The sequence below is a fragment of the Chiloscyllium punctatum genome, chromosome 38, assembly GCF_047496795.1.
Source record: "Chiloscyllium punctatum isolate Juve2018m chromosome 38, sChiPun1.3, whole genome shotgun sequence".
NCBI classification, from domain to species: domain Eukaryota; kingdom Metazoa; phylum Chordata; class Chondrichthyes; order Orectolobiformes; family Hemiscylliidae; genus Chiloscyllium; species Chiloscyllium punctatum.
The window spans coordinates 9,816,334-9,838,335 of NC_092776.1; the positions used below are offsets into that span (position 1 = coordinate 9,816,334).

Below are 22,002 nucleotides of genomic sequence, written 5' to 3' on the forward strand. Positions count from 1 at the left end.
GGACAAAGCAGCCCGCTTGATTGGTGGTGCCACCACCAACACTCATTCGTTGCAGTGTGTGCCATCTACAGGATGCACGGCAGGAATTCACCAAAGATCCTCAGGCAGCACTGACCAAACCCATCACCACTTCCATCTAAGGGCAGCACATACTTTGGAACACCACCAACTGCAAGTTGCCCCCCCCCCAAGCCACTCACCATCCTGACTTGGAAATATATTGCGATCCCTTCACTGTCGTGGGGTCAAAATCCTGGAATGCCCTCCCTGAGGCCATTGTGGGTCACCCTACAGCAGATGGACTGCAGGGGTTCAAGAAGGCAGTTCGCCATCACCTTCCACTAGGAGTGGGCAATAAACACATGAGTGAATTAAAAACGAGGTCCGACAGGAAGCTTTCAGCTTGCAATTTGGGCTGTCGGCCAGACCCTGCAGTTGAGGTGTTTCTATTAACCGAAGTGCCCCACATATAGGAAAGATGAAAAATTTAGCTGGGGCTGCTACTCCTGACCACCAACCACCAAGCCCTAACTCCAAAACTGAATGAAGTTTGGAAAATGGGGGCGAGCACAAGATTGGGTTGTGCAGAGATTCTCACCACAGTCACACAACTTGACAATGCCACTTGTTGAAGAATATCATGTGTGATGGTCGCACTCATATCTTGGGCAACGGGCTGGCGTGGGAGGAAGGCAGAAAGTAAACAACAACTCTTCGGTTCCATTCGTATCCGCACGTAGCAAGGAACTGAAATGGCGCGTGCTAGAATGTTCTGGAATCTTAACTAATTGAAGTGATGAGGAAGTGAAACACCTTGGGATGCGAGGGACACTGAGATGTCACCAGTCTGTAAAAATTGACCTTCATTTTGTGGGCTTTAGGAGAGTGAGAATTGAGTGAAATTAAAGCAGCAGAATTCTCCAAAGGACTTAGGGCAGATGCAAGAGTTCTGCTTCACCTAAGTGGAGGGTGTTGAACCAAATGGCATGACCTCAAGATGAGGGGATAATTAGTAAGGACTGAACTCAGGGGTAATTTCTGTGCTCAGAGAGTTATGAATTGTTGGAGTCCTCTACTCCAGAGACTGTAGATGTTCCATTGTTGAGTATATTCATACAGAGATTGATCAATGTTTGTGTGCTTTTATAGAATCACAGAGTCATACATTATGGAAACAGACCCTTCAATCCAACTCGTCCATGCCGATCATACATCCCAATCTGACCTAGTCCCATTTATCAGCATTTGGCCCATAAACCCTTCCTCTAAACCCTTCCTATTCACTTATCCATCCAGATGTCTTTTAAATGCTGTAATTGTATCAGCCTCCACCACTTCTTCCAGCAGCTCCTTCCATACACACACCACCCTCTGCATGATAAAACATCATTTCCTGACTCACTTCCTAGAGGAGTTATGATTACTTTAAGTTACTCTTTTTCTTTTAAAACATTCTTTAGAAACTTTTATGACCTTTTTTTATTTCTGTCTCTTTCTCATGCTCTAATTTCTCCCTCTACATTACATTTCCAGTCATCCTTTGTTGATTTTTAAGTTTTATCCAATCCTACTGTTAATGTTTGCGGAATTGTATGCATCCAAATGCCTTTTAAATATATAATTGTACCAACCTCCACCACTTCCTTTGGCTGCTCATTTCATACACACACCACCCTCTACGTGAAAAAGTTAACCCCCAGGTCCTTATTAAATATTTCCACTCTCACCTTCAACCTATGGCCTCTAGTTCTGGACTCCCCAGCTTCAGAAAAAGACCTTGGCTATTCACCCTATCTATGCCCCTCTTGATTTTATAAATTACCTGGTCTATCCTGCATGTGATTCCAGACTCACAGGGATGTGGTTGTCTTGTAACTGTCCTCTGGGCAATTTGGGATGGCCTAATCGGTGAACCCCTCATCTGTGAATAAATTTAACAAAAAGGTCACCCCTTAGCCTCTGACACTCCAGGAATAACAATCTCAGTCTATTCGGCCACTCCCTACAGCTCAAACCCTCCAGTCTTAGCAACATCCTTGTAAATATTTTCTGCACCCTTCAGTTTAATAGCATCTTTCCAACAGCAGGGAGACCGAATTGTATGCAGTATTCCAAAAGTGGCCTCACCACTCTCCTGCACAGCTGGCTTCCTAACTCCAATACTCAATACACTGAGCAATGAAGGCAAATGTGCCAAATGCCTTCTTCACTACCCTGTATAGCTGTGACTCAATATTTAAGGATCTATGCACCTGCGCCCCTAGGTCTCTTTGTTCAGGAATACTAAGAAGGCTAATAAAATGTTAATCTTTATCACAAGAGGATCTGAATACAAGGGTGCTGAAGTCCTGCTTCAGTTGTTTAGGAGCTTGGTTGAACCCCACTTGGAGGACTGTGTGCGGTTATATCTTCCTCACCTCAGGGAAGATATAATTGCCACAGAGGAAGTACAATGAAGGTTCCCGGGATGGTGGGACTGTCCTATGAGGAGAGAATGGGCAAACTAGGTCTGTATTCCCTATAGTTTCAAAGAACGAGAGGTGATCTCATTGAAACTTACTAAACACATAAAGGGATGGACTGGGTAGATGCAGGTAAAAGTTTTCCCCTGACTATGAAGTTCAGAATTAGAAGTAAGGAGGATTCCGTTTAGGACCGGGATAAGGAGAAATCCTTTACTCAGAGGGCAGTGACTCTTTGGAATTCTCTACCCCAATGGGATGTGGTAGTTCAGTCTTTGAGTATATTTAAAGTAGAGGTTGGTAAAAGGCATTGAAGTCATAGAGTCCTCCAGCATAGTGACAGGTTCTTTGGCCCAAACTGGCCCATGCCGATCAAAATGTCCATCCACGTTAACCCCATTTCCTTGCACTTGGCCCATATTCTTCTCAACCTTTCCTATCCATGTATTTGTCCAAATGCCTCAATCACTTCCACTGGCAGCTTATTCCATATGCGTACCACCCTCTGTGTAAAAACATTGCCCCTCAGATTCCCTTTTATTCCTTTCCCTCTAGCCTTAAACTGATGACCTCTAGTCCTCAATTTCCTAACCCTGGGAAAAAGACTAAGTGTGTTCACCGTATCCATGCCTCTCATAATCTTATACAGTTCTATAAGATACCCCCATAATCTCCTACACTCTCAAGAAAAGAGTCCTAGCTTGTCCAATCTCTCCCTATAACTCAGACCATTGAGTCCAGGCAACTACCTTGTGTAAATTTCTTCAGCATTCTTTCCAGTTTAATAACATCCTTCCTATAGCAAGGTGACCAACACTGAAAACAATACTCCAATGCGGCCTCACCAATGTCCTGTACAACTGCAACACAACATCCCAACTTCTACACTCAGTGCCCTGACTGATGAAGGGCAGTGTGCCAAAAGCCTTCTTCACTGCCCTGTCTACCTGCGACTCCACTTTCAGAGAATCGTGCACCTGAACGCCAAGGTCCCTCTGTTCCACTACACTCCTTAAGGCCCTACCATTCACCATGAACCTCCTACCTTGATTTGGCTTTCCAAAATGCAAGGCCTCACACTTGTCTATATTAAACTCCATTTGCCACTTCTCGGCCCACTTCCCCAGCTGATCAAAGCCCTGCTGCAACTTCTGAAAACCTTCCTCACTGTCCACAAAACCACCTCTTTTAGTGTCATCTGAAAACTTACTAATTATGCCTTGTACAGTTTCATTCAAAGCATGGGTATTGATAACAAACAGCAATGGGCCCAGCACCGACCCCTGAGGCACTCCACTAGTTACAGGCCTCCAGTCCGACAGGCATCCTTCCATTATTACCCTCTGCTTCATATCATCAAGCCAATTGTGTGTCCAATTTGCTAGCTCCCTCTGGATTCCATGTGATCCAACCTTCCGGAACAGCCTACCATGTGAAAACTTATCAAACACTTACTGAAATCCATATAGACTATGTCTACACCCTGCCCTCATCAACCTTCCTGGTCACTTCATCAAAGAACTCGAACAAATTTGTGGGGCATGATCTCCCATGCACAAAGCCATGCTGACCGTTCCTAATCCAATCCTGTTTTTCCGAATGCATGTGAATCTTATCCCTCAGAATCTTCACAAGTAACTTATCTACCACAGATGTTAATCTTACTGGTCTGTAGCTCCCAGGTTTTTCTTAGCAGCACTTAGTGAATAAGGGCACAACATTTCCTACCCTCCAGTCTTCTGTGACCTCATCTGTGGCTCATGATGATGCAAAAATATTAACCAGGGTCCCCGCAATTTCTTCTGTAGCCTCTTGCAGCGTTCTTGGATATATCTGGCCAGACCCAAGAGATGTATCCACCTTCATGCATTCTAATACATCCAACACCTCCTTTACTGTGATATGGACTGTTCCCAAGATATCACCACTAACTTTGTCAAGTTCTCAAGTCTTCATGTCTTTCTCCATGTTTAACACAGAGGAGAAATATTCATTGAGAACCTCACTCATCTCCTGCAGTTCTACACATACATGTCCACTCTGGTCCTTAACAGTCCCTATTCTCTCTCTAGTTATTCTTTTTCCTTTAGTATACTTTTAAAGAACCTCTTTAGATTCACCCTGATCTTCTCAGCCAAGGCTATCTCGTGCTCCCCCCTTTTGCCTTCCTGATTTCCTTCTTCAGTAAACTTCTGTATTCCCTGTATACCTCCAGGGATTCCTTTGATTCCAGCTGCCTGTTCCTGGAGCCATGCCATCTCCTTTTTTCTGGTCAAAACCTCAATATCTCTTGTCATCCAGGGTTCCCTATTCCTGCCAACCTTGCCTTTCACCCTCACAGGAACATATTGACCTTGAACTCTAGCTATCTCACTTTTAAAGTCCTCCCACTTGCCGGAGGTCCTTTTGTCTGCAGACAAACTACTCCCATCAACTCCTGCAAGCTCCTGTCTAATTCCATCAATATTCACCTTGCCCCAGTTTAGAACTTCAGCCTGCGGACCAGTTTTTATTTGAAAATTAATAGAACTATGGTCGCTGGTCCCAAAGTGCTCCCCCACTGTCACTTCCGTCACCTGCCCTGCCCCATTTCCCAAAAGTAGGTCGAGTTTTGTCCCTTCCTGAGTAAGCCTGCTTGAGGAAACTTTCCTGAATGCACTTAACAAATTCCATCCCATATAAGCCCTTAACACTATGGCGGTTCCAGTCTATGTTAGGAAAATTAAAATCCCCTTCTACGATGGCCCTATTGCTCCTGCAAGTCTCCCCAATCTCCCTGCACATTTGTTTCACTAATCTCCATTGGCTATTTGGGGGCCTATAGTAAAACCCCAATGACGTCACCATCCCTTTCTTGTTTCTTAGTTCCATCCACAAAGCTTCACTGGATGATTCTTTAGTTGTTTCATCTCTGATTACTGCAGTGATACTCGAATTAATCAAAAATGCAACTTCCCCTCCCCTCCTTCCATCACCTCTGTCTTGCCTAAAGCATCTGTACCCTGGCACATTAAACTGCCAGTCCTGTCCCTCCCTTAGCCATGTTTCTGTAATTGTCATAATATCCCTGTCCCACGTACCTATCCATGCCCTGAGCTCATCGGCCTTACCTGTCAGCACTCTAGCATTGAAATAGTTGCCATTTAATCCATTTCTTGCTCCCTGTTGTGTTCCAGCCTAACCTGTTTCTTTACTTTATTATTTTAGATTACTGTATCTCCTTCCAGCCTCCCACTTGCCTCCCTGCTGTTGAGAATCCCATCCCCCGCCAATCTAGTTTAAACCCTCCCCTGTAGCACTAGCAAACCCGGCCGCCAAGATATTGGTCCCCCTCTGGTTCAGGTGCAACCCGCCCTTCTTGAACAGGTCACCTCTGCCTCAGAAAAGAGATCCCAATGATCTAAAAATCTCAATCAATACCCCCTGCATCAATTTAGATTACTTACGGTGTGGAAACAGGCCCTTCAGCCCATCAAGTCCACACCAACCCACCACCCAGACCCATTCACCTAACACTACAGGCAATTTAGCCTGGCCAATTCACCTAACCTGCACAGTTTTTTGAATTGCGGGAGGAAACCTGCACAGACACGGGGAGTATGTGCAAACTCCACACAGTCAGTCGCCTGAGGTAAGAATTGAACCCAGATCTCTGGCACTGTGAGGCAGCAGTGCTAACCACTGTGCCACTATGCCGCCCATTAAACGCAGTCGCCCGAGCAAGGACTTGAACCCTGGACCCTCAGATTAAAAGTCTGATGTTCTACCGACTGAGCTACCCAGGCTTTAGCATTCATCTGCCATATCCTCCTGTTTTTACGCTCACTAACATGTGGCACTGCATTTAACCTGGAGATTACCACTGACGAGGTCCTGGTTTTTAACTATTTTCCTAGCTCTCTATAATCACTCTGCAGGACCTCCTCTCTATTTCTGCCTATCTCATTGTGCCAATGTGCACATTGGTTTCCGGCTGCTTACCCTCCCACTTGAGAATGTTCTACAGTTGTTCTGAGACATCCCAGGATACAAAACGTCCTATCTGTCTGTTCCCCCTAACTTGACTCTCCTATCACTAAGGTCCAGTTTACACTTGCCCGCTGTGCCCCAGAGCCAGCCGTAGTGTCACCAACCTGGCTACTGCTGCTTTCCCCTGAATGGTCACCCCCCCCAACAGTGTCCAAAATGGTGTACTTATTTTTGAGGGGATTGGCCACAGGGGATTCCTGCACTCTCTGCCTTCTCCCTTTGCCTTTCCAGGTAGTCACCAGGCTACTCTCTGCCTGCACCATGGATGTGACCACCTCAATAAAACCCTTACCTGTGAAGCGCTCAGCATCTCGGACGATCCTTAGTGCATCCAGCTGCAGCTCCCTAACATGGTCCCCCAGGAACTGCAGGTGGGTGCACTTCCCACACGTGTAGGCTTCAGGAATGATGGAAGCCCCCCTGAGCTCCCACATCCTGTAGGAGGAACGTGTGTCTGCCCTAACAGCCATCTCAACTGCAGTCAGACTAAAGAGGAAAGTTAAAAGGACTTTACCTGAGCTTACCTGGAATTTTTCCTGAGTTGCTGCTTTCTGAAGCCTCTAGAGCCAATGCCTTACTGTTTACTCTGCTACCAACAAATTTTGCAATAGTACATTTCTGTATCCCGGCTCTCTTTTTCTGAATTGCAAAAATATGCTTTATTGATAGAAAGAAATCTTCGGTACTTGTATAGTTAATGGAGCTGTTTATATCTACACTGTCTTAACTTACAGAGAACAAATTAAGTCTTTGATGTTCATCGTTCTTATATTTGCAGTCAACCTCTTCACATTTAGCTGAGGTGTCAGGAGGGCCCAATTACCAAATGGACCCCCATTATTCTTCAGCAGAAGGACCTTACACAATGGTCTTTCCCCACTGCATCTTGGCAGCAGCTGCTCCGAGCTTTAGCATGTGCCTCAGCATGTAGTCCTTTACCTTGCGCTCCTTGATACCAGGCCCATGACAATCCGCTGCAGTGTATCCACCGAAGTGATGCTTCTCCCTCTTGGTCACCCTCTGCTGGATGTTCTTCCTGCTGCTAATCACAGGGGCAGTTGCCAGTTGTTCAATCAGCCACAATTGTATTAAATGGCAGAGTAGGCTTGATGGGCTGAATGGCCTACTCCCATTCCTGTGGTCCTCTGGGCATGAAGGGGATCAAAGCAGAGGTATGGGAGGTGCCTTGGGTAGTATGTGAGAGATAAAAATGGGAGGAGGGTGGGGGCTGGGTTATCTACTCTGATTTGCTTTCCACAATTCCGAACCTTCTTCCCTCCTCCTGATTCCATCCTCGTCTGTGCCCTGCACTAAGTGCCTGAGCAATAGATTTTGGACAGAAACACCATCCCACTGCAGCTTACTCTACTCACTCAGTGTCAGTCTACCTTCTGATGAAGAAACCACGTTAAAGTAGGTGGAATTCAATACTTATAATGGAGCAATAGTGGAGAATTTTTCTTTGCATGATTTCAATTCAAATTAACAATACATTCGAAATGACCAGCTTTGAATTAGAATAGATAGTAAAAAGGGGATGAAGGGGAATTGCATTTCTGTAGACCCTGTTAGTGCCTAGAGCGTCCAAAGACACTTCATAGTGAACATAACATCTTGTATACTGTTGAAGGGTACTCCTTTCTGTCACCTAGTAAATGGAAATGAATTAATTCTAATATTTCCTTTCAGGCATAGTTTCTCGCTGAATTCTAAAACCTGATTTGCTTTTTTCCCACACAACCTGCTGTACTGTGAACCCTGACTCACATTTTTCCAGATGGTGCTTTCATTGTATCTTAGTGCCGTGTGAATGCTGAAGGTTATAGCCCATTTCTGTTTCTTAAGGCAGCCTGAAGCAGCCCCCATCTTTCTGGATGTCTGTTTAAGGAAGTGGAACAGTCGGCTCTAAACTGGGAAGGATTGCCCATCCATCTCGTCCCCTTCCTTGTTATGCCAGTACTGTCAAATAGTGCTTTGTTTGTGCATGTCCTCATTAAAATTTGTCTTGAATTGATTTAAACCAGGTTTTATGGCAGGTTGCAATGACCTCTATGTAATGTTTCCTAACCGCATCCTTAAACATCCAGTCTGTTCAACAATTGCCTGCTCGGTAGTTAACATCCAATCTATCAGATTGCTCAGTTCTGTTTCTGGACCATTACCACTCTCTGTCTGTTTCTTAAAGGCATTCCTTAAAACCTATCTTACATCAAGCTTCCAGTCACCTTTCCTAATGTCACTTGGTCTTACACGTGCAAATATTTTACTACAGTAAAGGGTGACCCAAATGCAAGTTGTAAACACTGAACTGAAAAACTCATTTGATATTTTGGCGTTCCCACTTCCTTGTTACCCTTATCTCCAGGTTCATGCCCACTGGACCTTGTGGTTTCCCTTTTGCACTGATTCCATAGAATTGTTCAATACAGCAAGGGGCTATTTAGTCCATTGCCTTTATGCTAGCTCTTTAGAAGAGCTACGTTTACTCCATTTTAGTTTTTCACCTTGAAGATCTTATCATGTTTATTATTGCATCTGCCTCCACCATTCTTTAGTGTAAACTATTTCCAGATCCTTTCGCCTCGCAATGTTAAAGTTGAGAGAGCCTGTATTAAGCCGTGCTGCCTCTATGCACCAACAGCATAAAACCAGATGGAGTCCATTCAGCCCATCAAGTCTGCTGCATCATTCATTAAGATCTGATAATCCAAACTTCACTTTCCTGCTTTTTCCCCAGAACCCTTGATTCTCTTACTGATCTAGGCGAAAGAGCACTTCAGAGAACATCTCCAGGACACTCGCACCAACCAAAACCTACTGCCCCGTGGCCGAACACTTTAACCCCCCCTCCCACTCTGCTGAGAACATGCAGGTCCTGGGCCTCCTCCATTACCACTCCCTCACCACCCGATGCCTGGAGGAAGAACACCCCATTCTCCGCCTCGGGACCCTCCAACCTTATGGCATCAAGGTGGTTTCCACCACTTTCCTCATTTCCCCTCCCCCCCCACCTTATTCCAGATCCAACCTTCCAACTCAGCACCGCCCTCATGACCTGTCCTACCTGCCCATCTTCCTTCCCACCTATCCGCTACATCCTCCTTTCTGACCTATCCCCTTTACCCCCTCTTCCATCCACCTATCGCACTCTCAGCTACTTTCCCCCTAGCCCCCTCCCATTTATCTCACCAACCCCTCGTTTCTCAGCCTCAATCCTGATGAAGAGCTTTTGCCCGAAACAATGACTCTCCTGCTCCTCGATACTGCCTGACCTGCTGTGCTTTTCCAGCACCACACTCTCTTCTCTTACTGATCTATATTTAACAACCCAGCCTTGACAGCCCTTTGTGTTAAAGAATCACTACCCTCTGGGACTAAAATATTCTCCCTCATCTCTGTCATAAAAATCTGGTCCTAAACTCTCTGCATCTACCCTGTCAAGTCCCCTCACAATAATCTTACATGTTTTAATAAAGTCAGAAGTTAGACGACACCAGGTTAAATGAAGACTTCACCTGACAAAGGGGCAGCACTCCGAAAGCTTGTGATTTTATATCAACTTGTTGGACTATAAGGAGAAAGTGAGGACTGCAAATACTGGAGGTCAGAACTGAAAATGTGTTGCTGGAAAAGCACAGCAGGTCAGGCAGCATCCAAGGAGCAGGAGAATCAACATTTCGGGCATGAGCCCTTCTTCAGGAATGAGGAAAGTGTGTCCAGCAGGCTAAGATAAAAGGTGGGGAGGAGGGACTTGGGGGAGGGGCATTGGAAATGCGATACGTGGAAGGAGGTTAAGGTGAGGGTGATAAGGTGAGGGTGATAGACAGGAGTGGGGGTGGGGGCAGAGAGGTCAGGAAGAAGATTGCACGTTGGGAAGGTGGTGCTGAGTTCGAGGGTTGGGACTGAGACAGGGTGGGGGGAGGGGAAATGAGGAAACTGGAGAAGTCTGAGTTCATCCCTTGTGGTTGGAGGGTTCCTAGGTGGAAGATGAGGCGCTCTTCCTCCAACCGTCGTGTTGCTATGGTCTGGCGATAGAGGAGTCCAAGGACCTGCATGTCCTTGGTGGAGTGGGAGGGGGAGTTGAAGTGCTGAACCACGGGGTGGTTGAGTTGGTTGGTGCGGGTGTCCCAGAGGTGTTCTCTGAAACGTTCCGCAAGTAGGCGGCCTGTCTCCCCAATATATAGGAGGCCACATTGGGTGCAGCGGATGCAGTAAATGATGTGTGTGGAGGTGCAGGTGAATTTGTGGCGGATATGGAAGGATCCCTTGGGGCCTTGGAGGGAAGTAAGGGGGGAGTAAGGGAAGTTGTTGGACTATAAGTTGTGTGACTTCCAACTTTGTCCATCCCAGTCCAACACTCTCATGGTTTAATAAGGTCTCCTCTCATTCTTCTAAGCCCCACTGAATACAAGCCCAACCTACTTGACATGTTCTTATAAGACAGTCCCACCATACCTGGTGTCAGCCCTAGAGAACCTCCTCTAGGATGTCTCCTATGCCTGTCTATCTTAACTAAGGGCCCCAAAACTGTTCACAGCATTCCAGCTGTGATATGACTTGTGTTTTGTATAGCCTTATTAAGACATCCCTAGTTTTCATTCTCCATTCCCTTCAACATAAAGGCTAACATTCCGTTTACCCTCCCTATTACCTGCTGAACTTGTTCACTTTTCGGGATATCTGAATGAGGATCTCCACATCCCTGTCTTTTTCCTTACCTGACAGTTTCCTAACCTCATTGCTGTTTCCCAACTCAAAATCCCAGCATCGTGTGTTGCTTGTACCTGCTCATTCAAACCTGATTGAGTTAATTTGGAAAAATACATTTTCTAAGCATGATTTTGTACTTTTTTTTCGTGACAGAAACATGGATTAAAGGTACACATACGGAACCCGTCTTCTTTCACCCCGATGTTAGAGGATGGAGTTGGAGGGAAACCACCTCGCTCACTCCTGATGGGCAATACCATGGAAGAGACCCAGAAACAAATTGCACAGTTTTCAGTGAAAGATGCACAGGTAACTCCAATTGTCAGGAGCTTTCTTTTCTAACCCCACAAAAGTCAATCCCCCAAGTTACACACATAGACTCAAGTCAGTTACATTGTCCCAGAGTCTCCATGAATTGAAATAGGATCTTATAGACATAACGCTGGAAAAATATGTAAAGGAATTGGGAAAATAAAAGTGCTTTCTTTTTGTTTAATTTTCTTCTGAAGGCTTTTTGTTTCTTTGTTATAAGAGTATTGGAGACCAGGGGGACATGGGGGGTATTGGGAATGGTGATGACACTAATACTCCAAAAACTCAGGTTAATGCCATTAGGGACACATACTGGTGATGGCCTAGTGGTATTACCACTAGACTATTAATCCAGAAACTCAGCTAATGTTCTGGGCACTAAATTTGACTCCCACCACAGCAGATGGTAGAATTTGAATCCAAGTTTTTAAAACAAATCTGGATTTATGAATCTACTGATGACCACAAATCACTATCAATTGTTGGGAAAATTTTATTTGGTTCACTAATGCCCTTCAAGAAGGAAATCTGCCATCCCCAACTGGTCTGATCTACATGTGAATCCAAACCCATATCAGTGTGGTTGACTCTCAACTGCCCTGTGAAATGGCCTAGCAAGCCACTTACTTCAAGGGCAGCCAAGGATGGGCAATAAATGCTGACCTGCCAGTGATGTCCATTTCCCATGAATGATTTTTAAAAGCACAGGTTCAAATCCCATCATGACTGCTACTGGGTTGAACCCCATGAATAAATCTGAAAAAAAAAGCTACACCCTTCAATGGTGACCATGGCAACAACTATTGATTGTCACCAAAACCCATCTGGTTCATGGATGTCCTTTAGGGAAGGAAATTTTCCATCTGTACTTGGTGTGATCCCAAATGTGACTCCACACCAATGTGACTGTCTGTTACTGACCTTCTGAAATGGTACAGTAAGTCTTTCCATTCAATAGGCATTTCCAACTGGACCACAAATGCTGACATTGCCTGTGATGCCCAAATCCCATGAAAGAATTTGTTTTATTTGTGAGAGAAAGGGCTGCTCAGCATGCTAGGAAGATTGGAAGTCGGAGGTCCTCTGATCGAACTTATAGGAATGTACCCAACTAAAGATGGCTTCTCTAACCCAAAGCCAAAGGTAGTCTTCTGGTGAAGGAGAGTTGGAGCATTGGGGATGACTGGACTAAGGCCTACAGAGGCTTGTACAGATCAAATTCCATGGCACTATTTCCCAGAAGCGCAGGGCCCTAGTGTCCAGGTCACATTTATGTCTCATGAAACAGCTGATCTGGCCATTATCACTTGAGGGAGCTTGCTGTGCACAAATTGGTTGCTCTGTTGATATGTTCAAACATTGGCCGCACTTCAAAGATATTTCATTGGCTGTAAGACAATATGGTGTAATCCTGAGGTCATGATAGTTGCTATATAAATTCAACTTTTGCATTTCCTCACACTCAGCTTCACGAACAAACAACTACTGTTCAGATTGAGATGATGAAAATATCCTGGGGCACAATGGTTCCCTGTGCATGAAGAAGAGGGTTGGAATACTCCTTTTGCAGGATAGTAGGTCAAAGTTGAATGGGGGTGTGTGTGAGGATGGGCAGATACCATTTGACATCTATTTGACAATCCTTAGAGAGCAATGAGTTTCTATATGAAATTCCTCCAAAGATGGTTAAATATCTAAATCAATCTCTGATATATGGGAGGGGAGTGGAGGGGATGGCCTAGTGATATTGTCACGGGATTATTAATCCAGAGACCCCAGGTAATGATCTGGGGGCTTAGGTTCAAATCCCATAATGGTAGAAGATGAATTCAATAAAAATCTGAAATTAAGGAGCTAATAATGACTAAGAATCTATTGTTGAAAAAAGCCATCTGGTTCACTAATGCCCTTTAGGGAAGGAAACTACCATCCTTACCTGGTCTGGAGTACATGTGTGACCCCAAACCCACAGTAATAGGGTTGACACTTAACTGCAATAAATGTGGGTAATAAGTTCTGAACTAGCCAGGGATGCTCACATCATGTGAATGAACAAAAAAAGGGTCTGAATATTTTCTGACATCTACATGTGAGTTGTGTTTTGTTTGTTAGTCATATGCAGAATATGAAGCTTTCATCAATCACATGGCCCTGTCCGTGGAGCCCCTATTGGATGCAGTACCTGTGGATGTCTCATCACTAACTAGTGGCTCACTGATACAGAAGATACAATCCCTACGCACTGTTAAACCTCTCATCCAAACAGGTAATCGAACAGAAACTGCACTTTATATAGTGCCCTTCACAGAGCCATCCCGAGGCACGTTGCAGTCAATTACATACTTTTGCAAGTTTTGCAAATGTTCCTTTTTTAAACAAATGCAACAGCTAAATTTGCCAAAACAGAAAGGTCAGACAAATGACAGGAAAAAGAGATGAACTGCTTTCAGCCCTGATGAGTTCATTGAATGTGGAACAAATGTCAGTTGCGAGTATAGATTTTTTAAAAAGATGTATCCCCTGCATTAGATATCTTTTTAATCAATCTGTTCAGAGATGTTAGAACACACCTCTGAAGGAGGTGGGGCTTGAACCGGAGTCACCTGGTTTGATAGGTAGAGACACTACCATTGCACCAGAAGAGCTCCTACAGTTCTCTGCTGTTAGAGTCATACTTAGCACTAATGAAGATGATTATGTTTGTTTGGGGGATCAGTCATCTCATTCCTAATACGCCACATCTGATGCTCCATAAGTTGATATTTTCTAATCAATCTGTTGAGAGATGTTAATGTACACCTTTGAAGTAGGTGGGACTTGAGCCTGCACCTCCTGACTTAGAGGTAAGAACATTACCACTGTGCCACAAGTACCATTCACCCTCTCACCCAAATGGTGCTCTCAGCACTGAGGTGGAACTCTTCCCCTATTATTAAACCCTTTCAACATAGAATCCCTCCAATGCAGATTGAGGCCATTTGGCCCATTGAGTCTGCGCCAACCCTCTGAAAACCATCCCAACCAGAACCATACGCCTCCATTTTACCACAGCTAATCCACCTAACCTGCTCATCCGTGGACACTATGGGCAATTTAGCATGGCCAAATCACCTAATCTACACATCTTTGGACTGTGGGAGGAAACCGGAGCACCCGGAGGAAACCCATGCAAGCGCAAAGAGAACATGCAAACTCCACACAGACAGTCACCTAAGGGTATAATCGAACCTGAGTCCCTGACACTGTGAATCAGGGCATAAGTCATTTGTGCAATGGAGGTTTGTTAGATTGATTGAAAGGTTCTAAATGGCCACCCGTGAGGAGAATTGTAGTAAAAGCTCCCTGGCTTTTAGAAGAATAAGTATGATTGATACTTCCAAATTGCTGAATGGCCTTGACAAAGACCATATTAATATTAAATGTCAAGAGATCCACTTTCAGATGTAGGAGTCAATCTGTCTTCCATAACTGTTTATTTGTATTTCACAGTTCAATACAAACTCCAGTTTTTTTTAAAGATTAGATTAGATTACTTAGTGTGGAAACAGGCCCTTTGGCCCAACAAGTCCATGCTGACCCGCCAAAGCGCAACCCACCCAGACCCATTCCCTTACATTTACCCCTTCTCCTAACACTACGGGCAACTTAGCATGGCCAATTCACCTAACCTGCACATCGGTTTGCTCTGAATCATTCCTGACCATTCCCATTCCTGGAGAAAACCAGTCTTTAATTACCCCAGTGAGCATCAGCTACTCTCTGCTAGATCTGCAGCATGTCGTGGTCCATTCGTAAAGCGAGCACCATTTTCAATATTGTCAATTGTGAGGCTGTTTCCCCTGGGACACAGTCCCATAACCTTGGGTGAAGAGGCCAGCCAGTTAGGACTGAAATGAGGAGCTACTTTTTTACTCATTTATAAGCCTTCAGGTTGAATGGAGGAAATTGCAAGGGGTAGGAGGGGTTGGATGAATTTAATAAAAAGCAGCATGGTGGCTCAGTGGTTAGCACTGCTACCTCCCAGGTTTGATTCCAGCATCGGGCGACTGTCTGAGTAGAGTTTGCACATTCTCCCCATGTCTGTGCGGGTTTCCTCGTGCAGTCCAAAAATGTGAGTTGGCCATGCTAAATTGTCACATGGTGTTCAAGGATGTTTATATTGGGTGCATTAGTCAGGGGTAAATAAAGGGTCTGGGTGGGTTACTCTTCTTTGTTGGGCCGAAGGGCCTGTTTCCACACTGTAGGGATTCTAGAATCCTCTACCCCTGAGCTGTGGATGCTCAGTGGTTGAATCTATTCAACATGGAAATCACTTGATCTTTCAACATTGAGGAGAGTGAAGTCAAGGTCAAGGGTCAGTCATGGTCTTATTGCCTGGTGGCAAGGCTCAAGGGGCTGACTCCTATTCCTAGTTCTCTTGTTCACTCCTATTCACCGTTTTCCTTCTTCTCCTCACAGGTCTTAAACTGGGGAGACGTATTCCACAGTTCTACGAACTATTGACAGCTCCAATATCCAAAGTAAGCACAGAAATTCCCTTTTGGAAACTGCTGTTGTATGGTCCCATTGTGTATTGACCCTAACATTTCTGATCCCAGCCTCAGGGATTCCGCACTTGGCAGAGACCGTGGTGCAGGTGCGATGTCGCTGAGCTAGGAATCTGGCTAACATTCTGGGGACATCAAATGACAAATGAGGAAATCCAACCTCAATAAAGTCTGGAATTTAAAATGGCCTAATGGCGGTCATTGCCAATTGTTGGGTTTAATAAAAACATCAAGAGTTCAGTTCTGATGAAGAATCATCTGAACTCGAAACGTTAGCTTGCTCTCTCTCCATGGATGCTGCCTGTCCCACTGTGATCTCCAGAATTTGTTGTCAGAGCATTGAGGGCAGGAGTTGACTCATCATGTTACAGCTGTACAAGAGATTGGCAAGGGTCCTTTCAGAATCCTGCATACAGTTATTGTCATCTTGTTAACCTTGATGCTGTTAAACTGGAAAGGGTGCAGAAAAAACATTTCCAAGACTGTTTGCCAGGACTGGAGATTTGAGTTATAAGGAGAGGAATGGGACTTTTCTCCCTGGAGCGTTGGAGGCTGAGGGGTGACCTTGTAGAGGTTTATAAGTCATGAGGGACAGGGATAAGGCAAATAGCCAACGTCGTTTTCCTCGGACGGGGGATTCAGAAACCAGAGGGCATAGGTTTACAATGAGAGGGGAAAGATTTAAAAGGGACCTACAGGACAACTTTTTCATGCGGAGGGAGGTATGGAGTGTGTATAGAATGAGTTGCCAGAGGAGGTATTAGAGGCAGGTAGAGTTAAAGCATTTATAAGACATCTGTTCAGGTACATGAATAGGAAAGGTTTAGAGGGATATGGGCCAAATGCAGGCAAGTGGGACTAGTTTAATTTGGGAAAACTTGTTGACATGGATGAGTTGGACTGAAGAGTCTGTTTCCGTGCTGTAGGACACTATGCCTCAGTGTCCTTTTAGTGAAGAAAATCTGCCATCTTCACTCAGCCTGGCCTACATGTGACTCCAGACCCACTGCAATGGGGGTGATTCTGAAATAGCTCTTGCAGGACACTTTGTTCAATGGGCATTAAGGATGGGGATGCCAGACTTGCTGGCATCGCACTGATCCCACAGGGGGTAACTAAACAAAAAAAAACCCCCAAAGAACTGCGAGGCTGGAAATCAGAAACAAGATCAGGAATTGCTGGGAAGACTCAGCAGGTCTGGCAACAAATGTGGAGAGAAATCGGAGTTATTGTTCTCTGTTTCACTCCACAGATGCTGCCAGACCTGCCAAGTCTATCCAGCTAATTTTGTTTCCCATTAGGGGCCTGGTTAGCTTGCTGGGGGCTTGTTCGAAATGTAGAGTAATGCCAACAGCATGGGTTCAATTCTCACCCTGGCTGGAATCACCAGGAATGTCCCCCCTTCTCAACCTCTCCCCTTGCCTGAGGAGTGGTGACCCGCAGGTTAAATCACCACCAGTCACCTCCCTCTAGGACAATGGTGCCTTATTTTATTGCATTTAACCCATTACAAAATAATCTACAAAAAGTCTATTGTCCCCATTTGTCTATTGTCCTTTAGGGAAGGAAACTGCCATTCTTAGCTGGTCTGGCCTACATGTGACTCCACACCCACAACAATGTGGTTGACTCTTAACTTAGGGATGGGCAATAAATACTGGCCGAGCCAGTGATATCCTGACCCCATCGATTAAAATTAAACAATAAAAATTTGGCTAAGACACAAAATGGCTGAGGAACAAGAGCATGGCGTTTGGGCGATTCCTCTCTCAAAGCCATGATGGAAACTGGGTGGATGGACACTGAAACTGAACAAACTGCTTACCCACTCTGAGCCTGTCCTCCTCTCCCACAGGTTGTATCCTACAGGAGGACAGCGTAGGTTATAAAGTGGTCAGCAACTATCGGGAAGTAGAGAGAAACATTCCTGTTTTGTAGTGGGGGGGGGGAGGTTGGTGGGGGGAGTCCGAAGAGCAGGAACGTCCCTCCGAACTTCACGAGGATATCTCTGGCCTTGCCTGCCCCCAGGAGCCTCCCCGCTAGTCCTTGCCAGACTCTCCCACACCTCCCTATTTGCTCTGGGGTAAGTATTCTGTACCCAGTCTTTGTGTGAGGAACAGACTGACAATGATGAGGCTTTCCCGATGAAATGGGAGTTGCCTTGCAGCCTTGTTACTGACAGCGTCAGCTCAGCAGTTGTTCCTGGAGCTGTTTCCTTGCAGGCGTCTGTCCAATGTGGAAGTCTGTCCTTTGAGAAATGCATTGCTGGACAGTGACTAAATCTCTATTTCGCTTCACGTGGGATATTTACAGGAGCATCAGTTCTGACATTATCCTCTGATAGCTACGCTTTGCCAACTTGCTGTCCTTATTTTCTTTTTTTTGGCAGATTCTAAATCACTGGTTTGAATCAGAGCCCCTGAAAGCGACTCTGGCTACTGATGGAGTTATTGGTGCAATGATAAGTCCGCAGGCTGCAGGCAGTGGGTAGGAAAACCATCAGATCTTTCATTCGTTTCAAGTAAATTTATCTTGAACTTTTGCATCAAAGTTATTTATTAAAATAGTAAAAGAAAGAGGTTTCAGACATTCTTTTCAATTAAATCATGGACAATTTGTATCTGATATTTATTCTTCCAACGTTGCTCAATAACCTCTGATTCTCTTCAGTTTTTAATATAAACTTTTCTGAATATTAATTTAATTAACCCAGTTCAGCATCTGCTACCTTACAAAGGGGAGGAAATGGCCTAGTGGTATTATCAATGAACTGTTAATCCAGAAACTGTTCTGGGGACCAGGTTTGAATCCTGCCATGGTGGAATTTGAATTCAGTTTTTAAAATCTCAGACACTAAGAGTCTAATGATGACGATGAGTCCATTGCCAATTATTGGAAAAGCTCATTAGGTCACTAATGTTCAAAAGGGAAGGAAACTTCCATCCTTACCTGGCCTGGCCTACATGTGACTCCAGACCCACAGCAATGGGGCAGCACGGTGGCTCAGTGGTTAGCACAATGCCAGGGACCTGGGTTCGATTCCAGCCTTGGGCGACTGTATGTGCGGAGTTTGCACGTTCTCCCCATGTCTGTGTGGATTTCCTCCCCAATCCAAAGATGTGCGGGTCAGGTGAATTGGCCATGCTAAATTTCCCATAGTGTTAGGTGCATTAATCTGGGGTAAATGTAGGTTAGGGGAATGGGTTTGGGTGGGTTACTCTTCGGAAGGTCGGTGTGGGCTTGTTGGGCCGAAGGGCCTGTTTCCATTCTGTAGGGAATCTAATCTAATGTGGTTGACTCTTAATTGCCCTCTGGGCAGGGATGGGCAATAAATGCTGGTCTAGCCAGTGATGCCCACATCCTGTGAATGAATTAAAAAAAAACTGCTGCACAAATGTGACAAACTTCATTTCCTGGCAGCATAATGTTTGGTCCTGCCAGCCCCTGCAAGTTCCCCTCTGAGCCACTCACCATCCTAACTTGGAAGTATATCACCGTTCCTTCTCTGTCACTGGGTCGAAAGCCTGGAATTCTCTCCCTCTTGAGGCAGTTAGGAATGGGTAATAAATGCTGATCTTGCCACCATTGCACAAGTCCCAGGAAAATAAAACATACTTTTGTGACAACATTGCTGTGTCAACCTTTCCCATTCAGTGTTAGGATTTCCGCCGTCATGGTGCAGTGGCAGATGCTGGCCATTAGGTGGCAGAGTGTTTCAGGATTCTGAAGGCTTGCCCAAACTTTAGTAATTCCATGTACAGAGCAAATAAAACTTGTCAAGTGACACATGGATAATTTGTGTTCCAAAAGCCCCTCAACTGTTTTCTTGCTCATTTTAGGTATGTACTGCTTCATCACGTGATGGGGGAGCTGGAGGGGATTAAAGGGGCTTGGGGTTATGTGGAAGGTGGAATGGGTGCACTTTCCAAATCCATCGCCAATGTGGCTGCGGATCATGGAGCCTCAATCTTTACAGAGAAGGTACGTGCTCCAGATACACTCATCTGACCATTCCATTTTAATTTGCTTTATAAGGAGGTTACAAACTGAATAAACAAGGAGAAGCTGATCTCTTTGTCAGGAGGGCCAGCAACCAGAGAGTACAAATTTAGGATAGTTAGCAACAATATCAGTGTGCACAAAGGGAAAGTCTTTCTATTAAATGGTCTCATGTGTCTACTGCGGAGCATTAATGTGGAGAATTAAACCCATTTTGCTTTTTCACCCTGTCATGGTGCTTTAACCCTGTATTATGCCGTGGCCAGGCTTGAGGTAAAATTCCCTTCACAGTTGAGAGTGTGATGTTGCCTGACCTGCTGTGCTTTTCCAGCACCACCCTCTTGACTCGGATCTCCAGCATCTGCAGTCCTCACTTTCTCCTAAAGTTCCCTTCAGTCTGTTTCAATAATGTATCCAAATTGCTTAGCCTAGAGTCACACCAGTATCACACTTACAGCCATTCTGGTCGTCTTGTAGAGCAATTTACTGCTAAGCTCACAGTACCTTGATAAATATGAAAATTAACACTGTTCATGCCTTTAATATTGTCAGTGAAAGTTAATGTAGTTCTCTCTCTCTCTGTTGAACAGGTAGTGGATTCCATTCTTGTGGACAGTAATGGGAAAGCACAGGGAGTTGTGCTGCAAGATGGAACTGAGATAAGGAGCAAAGTGGTTTTATCCAATGCCACTGCTCATGTGACCTTCCTCCAGCTGACGCCAAAGGTACATTGGATAATGTCTCTATTTGATTCCTCTTCCATACTTTTTATATTCACTACCAGGGGTTCTGCTCACACCCAGATAATGTCACTCAAGTAGTCCTTTTTCAGACAGTGAAGGTTGGCAGATTGTTGAATGGTGATGAGCCCAACAACCATCCCACGCCATTATCTACCACATCTACCACCCCCATTCCATGACTGCTTTCTGTCAGCAGTTAATGGAGTCCCATTGGCAACCGAGTTCCCCTCCAGGCCGTGCACCTTGTCCCAGCTTGGGCACGTCTTGATATCCCCTTGTTGTCACTGGGTCAAAATCCTCACCATGGGTTGCACCTTCACCACAGTGGCTGCAGTGATTGGAGATACCAGCTTAGCAACAGCTCCTCAAGGCAGTTTAGAGATGGGTGTAAATGCTGGCCATTGCCCGTGATACCTACACCCTGTGAACAATCCTTCACCCATGAGCGTTAGGTTTAATTGTCATGAATCACTTCTACCACCATTGAGTGTCAAGTAATGACCGTCGCCTCTTCACAATCATTGGTGTTCCCATTATTGAATTACCCCACTATCACTGTCCTGGGGCATTCCGTTGACCAGAAACTGAACTAGTCTGGCCATATAAACACCAAGGGCTACAAGATCAGGTTGGAGGCTAGGTATCCTGCAGTGAGTAACTCGCCTCCCGACTCCCCAAAGCCTGCCCACCATCTATAAGGCATACGTCAGGAGTGTGATGGAATACTCCCCACCTGCCCGGATGGGTACAGCCCCAACAACACTCAAGAAGCTTGACACCATTCAGGACAAAGCAGCCATTTGATTGGCACCACATTCGCAAACATCCACTCCCTCCACCATTGATGCTAAGTTGCAGCAATGTGCACAATTAACAAGATGCACTGCAGAAATTCACTAAAGGTCCTCAGACAGCACCTTCCAAACTCACAAACACCTCCATCTAGAAGGACAAGAACAACAGATCCCTGGGAACACTACCATCTGCAAGTTCCCCTCCAAGCCACACACCATTTGATTTGAAGATATATCACTGTTCCTTCAGTGTCATTGGGTCTAAATGCTGGAAGTTCCTCCCAAGCAGTATTGTGGATATACCTGCAGCATGTAGGCAGCAACCTCTACCTTCTCATGGGTAATGAGGAATAGCTAATGAATGTTGGTTTAGCCAGTGATGCCCATATCCTGTGAAAAACTATTG

The 22,002-nt window shown here is 45.1% G+C and overlaps 1 protein-coding gene and 1 non-coding gene across 2 annotated transcripts in view; one reads left to right on the plus strand and one right to left on the minus strand.

Moving 5' to 3' along the window:
- The window catches only part of pyroxd2 (pyridine nucleotide-disulphide oxidoreductase domain 2), a 58,872-nt gene that overhangs the window by 18,377 nt on the left and 18,493 nt on the right, over positions 1-22,002 (plus strand). The window contains exons 5-10 of the mRNA XM_072557138.1: positions 11,355-11,510; positions 13,626-13,779; positions 15,972-16,033; positions 18,450-18,547; positions 19,900-20,041; positions 20,650-20,784. Coding sequence (XP_072413239.1) covers positions 11,355-11,510; positions 13,626-13,779; positions 15,972-16,033; positions 18,450-18,547; positions 19,900-20,041; positions 20,650-20,784 — 747 coding nt within the window. The remainder of the gene's footprint in view (positions 1-11,354; positions 11,511-13,625; positions 13,780-15,971; positions 16,034-18,449; positions 18,548-19,899; positions 20,042-20,649; positions 20,785-22,002) is intronic.
- trnak-uuu (transfer RNA lysine (anticodon UUU)) lies at positions 6,175-6,247 on the minus strand. The gene has a single exon. It is a non-coding gene; the product is annotated as a tRNA-Lys (tRNA).